Genomic DNA, 7,957 nt, shown 5'->3' with positions numbered 1-7,957 from the left:
CGCTGTTCTTAGTCGATCTCAACATCCTATTGCTTACTTTTCAAAGAAACTTTTTCCTCGAATGCATAAACAATTTGTTTATATAAGAGAATTTTATGCCATCACCGAGGTCTTGGCTAAGTTTAGACATTACTTGTTGGGCCATAAGTTCATCATTAAAACCGATCAGAAAAGTTTGAAAGAATTGCTCGAACAACAGCTGCAGACTCTAGAGCAGCAGTAGTGACTTCCTAAGTTTTTAGGCTATGATTTTACTATACATTATAAGCCGGGAAAAGAGAACATTCTAGCTAATGATTTGTCTAGAAGTTGTTTATTGGCCTGGTCTGAGTCAAAATTTAAATGGCTGGAACAAATTGCTCAGATGACAATGGCAGATACAAAATTGAGTAAGTTGATGATGCAGTATAACCAAGGCACTTTACCTACTCAAAAGTTTGTCGTTAAAGATGGCCTACTTTTTAAAAGTGGTAGATTAATGATATCGGCAGACATGACATTGAAGAATCAAATCTTGTAGGAGTTTCATGATTCTAAAGTGGGGGGTCACGTTGGCACCACTAAGATGATAGCTAGAATCTGTAATCAGTTTTATTGGCCAAAGATGCAGGACGATATCAAGCAATATATCAAACAATGCAGTATTTGTCAACAAGCTAAAGTGGATCAAGCTTTGCCTTCTAGGTTATTACAACCTTTGTCAATACCTCAACAGATTTGGGAGGACATAGTTATGGATTTCATTACACATTTACCTCCTTCACATGGTTTTTCTACAATCATGGTGGTAATTGATATAGTTTCCAAGTTTGGTCACTTCATTCCCTTGAAAGTTGATTATAATAGCAAGACAGTGGAAAACACTTTTATTAATAATGTGGCAAAGATTCATGGTTTCCCTAGAACCATTGTCTCAGATAGAGATAGGATTTTTATCATCTCTTTTTGGCAGCACCTATTCAAAGCTCAAGGCACTACGTTGGCAATGAGATCGGCATATCACCCTCAAAGTGATGGTCAAACTGAGATTCTTAACAAGACCTTGGAGATGTATTTGCGGTGCTATGTTTTTTAGAGTCCCAAGCTATGGTATTCTATGCTTCTGTGGGCACAATATTGTTATAATTCTTCTTACCATCATAGTATTAAAACGAGTCCTTTTAAAGTTGTTTTTGGTCGGGAACCCCCTGTGGTTATTCCTTATGAAGTTATTGTTAAAGATCCGCCTACTGTTCAAGATTCCCTACTCACTCTGGACAAACTGCTGCAACAACTCAAGCACAATCTCATGAGAGCTCAAACTTACATGAAAATTCGAGCGGATAAAAAAAGAAGAGAGCTACAACTACAAATTGATGATCTTGCATTAGTGAAACTACAACCGTATCGACAAAACTCTGTGGCTCTTAGAAAGAATCCAAAACTGAGCATGGGTTCTTTGGTCCATTTGAAGTAATGGAGAAGATAGGTTCAGTGGCTTACAAGTTAAAACTCCCCCCCGACAGCTAGAATTCACTCTATTTTTCACATCTCTTTACTCAAAAAGTTTGTGGGAAATCCATCTCCACCATACTTACCCTTACCTTTGACCACTAATGAGTTTGGACCTGTCATAAGCTCGATGAAAGTGATAGATACACGAGTCCTGCAGCGCAACTCCAAGGCAATACCACAAGTGTTGATTCAATGGCACTCTATTGAACCTCCGAAAGCCACTTGGCAGGATCTTCATGATTTTCAACAAGCTTATCCTCACTTCAACCTTGAGGACAATGTTGCTCATCACGGGGAAGGTATTGTAACAGATGGAACAGTGAAAGAGATTGCAGCACCGAACGGTGGAGGACACTTGAACCGAACGGTCGAGGACCTCTGCACCGAACGACAAAGTACTGATGCACCGAAAGGAAGAGGACGCTTGCACCGAACGACCGAGGACCTCTGTACCGATCGGCAGAGTACTGATGCACCGAAAGGTAGAGGACGCTTGCACCGAACAACCGAGGATGATGAAGGAGATTTGGAGGGAAATGCATCTGTCAGCAAGGGACACATGTAAATGGGTGCGAGCACGTAGGGAGAATGTGCTATTAAAGGATTTTGTTCGGTGAGAAGAAGGGCATTCTGGTATAAACTAATTTTTGTTTCCTCTGCTAAATTATGATTCTCTCTCTTTGCATCTGAACCCATTCACTTACCTTTTTCTTCTCTTCTTCTTCTTCAGGTTGAACCTTATACATGGGGAATTCTTGATTGAATAGTCTTATGAAATTTTCTATTTGATTATTTTGTGGCATTGTTGATTAAGTTGTAAGCCATTTACAGAGATTTTACTATTGCATTCTGTTTCAATAAATTTTCCCCATTACATACGACTATGTAGTATGTTTTATGAAATAATCTCACGCTTTAGGAAATAGAGGAAATTCAAAGAATTTTGGACAAAACTAACTTTGGCATGGTTGAGAGCAATCTTGAGGCTTGAGCCATAAAAAAAACCCACATTGGAGGAAAACCTCAAACACTAAACTCGAGGCTAAGTCATGAAGACTCCTTCTCAAAGAAGTTATATAAAGGGATACAACACCAAAAGCACAAGGCTTGAACCATAAAAAAAATCCAGAAGGAAACCTCTGCAGCTAGAGCCACATTTTCGCAGTTGAAGCCACACCCTAGAAAGTTTATAAAAATATAGGGTTACTCTTGTTGTTAGAGACTTCTAACTTTAGAGAAAGACTTTTGGAGATTTCCCAATACATTTTCCTTTATATTGAAACAATATTATTAGAGGTTTAAGTAATGATAGGTCTTCCTTGTATTGTATTCTTAATATATATTATGAGGAGCTAACTCTCTTAGAGTGTTGAAGTAAAGATGTAACCCTTTGGAACTCTCTTCCATTGATATTGTTTTATCTATCAAAGTATGCTTTTACTACATGTTTGTGAATTAGTTTATATTCATTGTTGGATGAATTGCGTCTTATTTATCTAGCTTAAAATTGAGTGGGAATTGGTTCCAAGTTGTGGTCCAACTAATTTGCCTCCTACTTTTAGATGCTAGGATTAGATATAATTAATACAACTGATCCATTCAAACAGTTATTGAGGAATTATACTGAAGTTTGGTGATCTTAGGCTCTAGGTGCCAAGAATAGACCTAAAGTTACATTTAAAGAGAACTCCCACGACATGATTATCGACGTCTTTATAGATTGTAACTAAACCTTTACAAGAGAGAGACAATGTAGTGCAATCTAACTTAAACACACCTTTATCAACTTGAATTCAACCATTTTTAATCTTAAACTGTTTTACAATGTGTTATTTTGTTACATTAATTCTTTTTTCACACTTAGACACCTTTTTACTAGTTTATTCAAAGTCAAGCTAGTTTAGAACTTATTGCATTATGCCAAATCTCCGTGAATACGATACTTGTACTACAAACTACCTTGTATACTTGCTGGAAGAATTGATTACTTTGGAGCATAAACAATTGATAATAAAGATTGAATAAATAAAGAATTACTTTAGGTAACCCTTTTACCAAAAAAACATATATACATGTCATACTAGCATATAAATAACATAAACCAAACTCTAAACCTAATAGTACCCCTATGACTTCTACAAAAAGTTGTTATCCTGTTATATATGCCTTTTAGCACTTCTATCGTTGATGCAAGTGTCATACTAAAGATAGGATCAAATTGTAGAGTTGGTCTTCTTTTTTATTGCTCATGTAACATGTTTTTGGTTGCCGTTGTGATTTCTTAGATCCATTTCTTCACCTATTATTCCTACATATATGCACATATACTAACAAAATCAAAATGAAATAAGGTGTAATAGACCTTTGCCTCACTATAAATAAACAATTGATAACCTAAGAATTTTTCAGCAAGTGATATTTCATCAATCCAACTATCTTCCCAAATTTTTATTTTTGTTCCATTTCCATATAGTTGAACAAAACAAGTAGTAAAGCTGGTGCAGATCGCGTGTACTTATGGTTACGTTCATGTTAAGAGCCTCAACAACTCAATTAACATACTTTATAAGTATATTTAATTTGAATTCAGAGGACAGAAGAAGCTCACCAGATTCTGAAAATCAGAAGCCATTAAACTAATATTTGACTTCTTCCTGTCTTTGCAATTCTACTGTTTAGCCAACCAAAAGGGAAGAGAGAATTTACAGTAACTTTAAGTCTTGGTGAATCGATGAGAAGACAATAATATAACAGTTAAATTATAGGAAAAAGAGAGACATTAAACTGATATAATGTGTTTCTGGTACAATAATGCTTTATTTGTTTTGAGAGAAAGGAATTAATACAAGATATAGAAACGATTTTATATCCTTTAATAATAAAGATATGATACAAGAATAAACAAAAACACTCTTAGTAATACATATATACTTTGTGTACTACTTATTATATAAGATATGTTCCTTATTTCTATTATTAAAACAATAACATATGCAAATATCAATTATATTAGAGTATCTCATACCTTTAGCGTGCTTTCATTCTTTGCCCAACTTCTCTCCAGGAAAAGATATTCAGAAAGCCACATTGACCAACCAATAACCTGCACATTTTAACTTAGCAAATAGAACAACATTAACACAAATGTTGATATTATCAATGAAGCAAAAAAAAATGCAAGTAGGTTCAAAAGCTTCCATGTCCAATCAGGCCTGAAGCAGACATAAATCATGTGATAAACCAAACCACCAAACAGAATCCCATCCCATTATTATCAATAGATACAAACAATAAAGCCCCATTTCATAATTCATTCCAATTTAAATCTAAGAATATCACATTTATGGTGAAATAAACCTATAAGTAGGCCCCAACTATGAGTACTTTTTTCCTAGTAAGATAATATTAAACATTTCAGAATGACAAATGAAACATGCAACTGATTCCAATTCATATGTAAATTCCAGTATTAATTTTCTTGTGATGAATGTGAAAGAGGTCATACTAAATAAGACAATCACAATCACCTGAGCTAAAACCCATCCAACAAGCCAATCAATGTCACTTCTGTGATTGGATATGGCAACATTCACTGTTGAAACCAGTGACACATCCTGCACTAGTTCTATTTTAAACAAAAGAAAGGCTTAATTCATATATATACATATAATACCCCATTATGTGACAGGGCATAGATCAAGCAGTACAAAATTTAATAAGAGAGAACGGTTCCTGAACGTATGGAAGAGGCACCAATAGCAAAATGAAGAGACTTGAAGGACTGTACCAAGTATAGGAAGATCCAGTCAAGTATTTCTATGTGGTGTTGAATTTGCATCGCAAGCCTTAACAAAGATAGGTTCCACCACAAAAGCATATATTGACAAAAAAATAAGGTTAAAGTCCAATTATTTGAATGGAAAGAAAACCAGCCCGTGTCATAGGCAAGGAAACCAACACTACAACCATATACTACACTAAGAACAGCGTCTGCACCAATGTAAAGGAAATAAAACTGCAGCAACAATTTTATTAGTGAAAAAGTGAATGCACAACTTTAATGAAGGAGGTTCTTAATTCCATTCGTGAATTCCAATCCAAGGTATACATCAATTCCATATATAACCTTCATTATTTTACCAATTAAATAAATCCTAAAGAATGAAGTAGGTACAATACAAAGTAATTGACATATCATTTTATTCAAGGTATATGATTAAGTGTATATATATTCAGCACTAAAAGATTCTTTAGTCATGATTAATGTGCAGCTTTGGCCTACACCGAGAGAATTAGCACTTAGCAAGAAAAGAAAACTAAACACAGTATGATTAATGTTCATCATGTAATCTAACCTCTATGGCTCGGTCAAGGATGATCACAGCTTATTTCTCTCTCTCCTTCTTCATACTTCTTCAATTCACAGTCGCCTTTGCATCTTCTTCCAACCTAATTCTTGAAATCTAATTTACAAGAAGAGAAGGGATATGTGACTGTGAAGAAAGAAGAAGAAAAAAAATAAACCATAAAAAAAGAGTAACAGAGAGATAGCGAGAGATGAGAACCTCCTAAACGCTCTTGTTCTGCAGCGTGCAGCGTGCGGCATGCGGCGTGGTGGCAGGTCGAATATGAAATTGCTGGAAGAGAAGAGGAAGTGAAGAACGGCAGGAAGTGAAGAACAGCAGGAAGTGAAGAACAACAGGAAGTGAAGAACAGTAGGAAGTGAAGAAGAATAAGACGAGGGGTTTGTTTCACGAAAAAAAACAGAAGTGAAGAAAAAAAGAGAGAAAGCAGCTTAGGGGCTTGAGGGAAGTAAATACATTTTAAAAAAATAAAAATGTAAAACTTAGTTGCGGTTTTTGTAAATTTGCCGAAAATTCAAGGGGTTGTTTTCTAAAACCGCCGAAGATTTAAGGAGTTTAAAAACCCCGAAAATAAATCCCTATTACATGATATTATTTTTGTAGTATAGTGTTTGATTCTATCGGATCAATAGTTTAATGAATGTGAATTTTAGACATATATTGTGATGCTAGGAATATATTTTAGTATATCAATTACTTATAACACTTGAATATAATGTTGCACAATTTGTTGGATATGTGAGGAATCAATATTTAAGAAACAGATCTTATGAATTGGTATAAATGAATTTTGTGTGTTGCATTAATATTGGGAATTTCAGATGTTATATGTTTATATTCATTCAGATTGCATATGAGTGAGATAGATGAATTCAATCCCAACTTCTCATATTAAATTTTTTCTAACTTATTTACTATTATTATTTTACTATCACGCAACTTAGTATAAATTATCAAAATCTTTTATCAATCAGATTTAATATCCTTATATATATGTTGTTTGAGATAAAATTATCTATTTAATTGAAGTTGTTCCTCGTGGGATCGACACTTTCACTTAAAAATCATTATATTACAGTTGACTATTGGTATGTTTGCCAAAAGATTCCACGGTAGCTTTGTTAAAGGAAAAGGAGGATTTGGAAATAAAAATGGAAAAGTAAAAGGAAAAACAAAATGAAGGGAGGATAAAAAAGATGAATCAAATCACAATCCCCGAAATTTACTAATGATTTTTATCAAAAATACAAAAGAATGGTACGAAGAAGACTAGTAAAATAGATTGAATGAAGATGAGGTGAAGAAGTTTAACAAAGAAAATAATTGTTAATGAAAAAAATGAGTTTGACTGAAGAGACAAGTATAAACAAAAGATATGGATATGGATGAATGAAATAAGTATAAATTTTTTTATTAATATAAATAAAATAAATGACTATGAGAGAATTTATATTTAAAATCAATGAAGAAAATTGAGTAAAATATTTGTTATCTTTAAATTTTGACCATTAAATTAAAAACATTATGCAGGTTTTATTCAATTCATAAATATTAAAAATAATTTACATCTTTTTAAGTTTTGGAAACAATTAACTCTTTGCATTATGTATATTGGTATCATAATTTAGTAAACTCTAATATTTATGAGTTAATTTTACAAATTTTTTTATCAACTAAATAAATGTATTTAATATAACAAAATTTGGGTTATAATTTTACAATTTGTTGTAGTAGGGCTTTGTAGTTATACACGTGTATCATGCACATGGTTGTTATTAGGAATTTCTTCCATGTCTCTTGGAAGCAAGATATAGGAAAGTTATGAGGATCGTTGTCGAAACAAAAGTGACTCAAGCATCTCAAGACAAGTATCTCTTGGACATTACACTAATATGTTAAGGAATAATTCAGTGAAAATTCTTATTGCTCCAATTATTAAATATATCATGACTTTATTGAAATATATGGAAATATATTGAAAACATTTCTATTATCTGTATGGATGTATCCACTAAAAAAAATTCTAAAATAGGAACTTCTGATAACTAGTATGCGGATTACAATTAAAAATAAAAAACTGTTAAGATTAAAACTTAATT

General features: G+C 33.2%; 1 protein-coding gene across 1 annotated transcript; it reads left to right on the top strand.

Moving 5' to 3' along the window:
* The first annotated feature begins 604 nt into the window (after positions 1 to 604).
* Positions 605 to 2,059, top strand: LOC148192154 (uncharacterized). The gene is made up of 3 exons (XM_088100020.1): positions 605 to 1,050; positions 1,144 to 1,441; positions 1,547 to 2,059. The coding sequence occupies exons 1-3, from the start codon at positions 605 to 607 to the stop codon at positions 2,057 to 2,059; spliced, it is 1,257 nt and encodes a 418-aa protein (XP_087956146.1).
* The last annotated feature ends 5,898 nt before the right edge of the window (positions 2,060 to 7,957 follow it).

The sequence above is a fragment of the Vigna umbellata genome, chromosome 10 (assembly GCF_029865625.1).
Source record: "Vigna umbellata cultivar VRB3 chromosome 10, Vumbellata_1.0, whole genome shotgun sequence".
Lineage (NCBI taxonomy): Eukaryota > Viridiplantae > Streptophyta > Magnoliopsida > Fabales > Fabaceae > Vigna > Vigna umbellata.
Note: the sequence above shows the minus strand (reverse complement) of the source record. Positions and strands in the feature narration are given on the sequence as shown.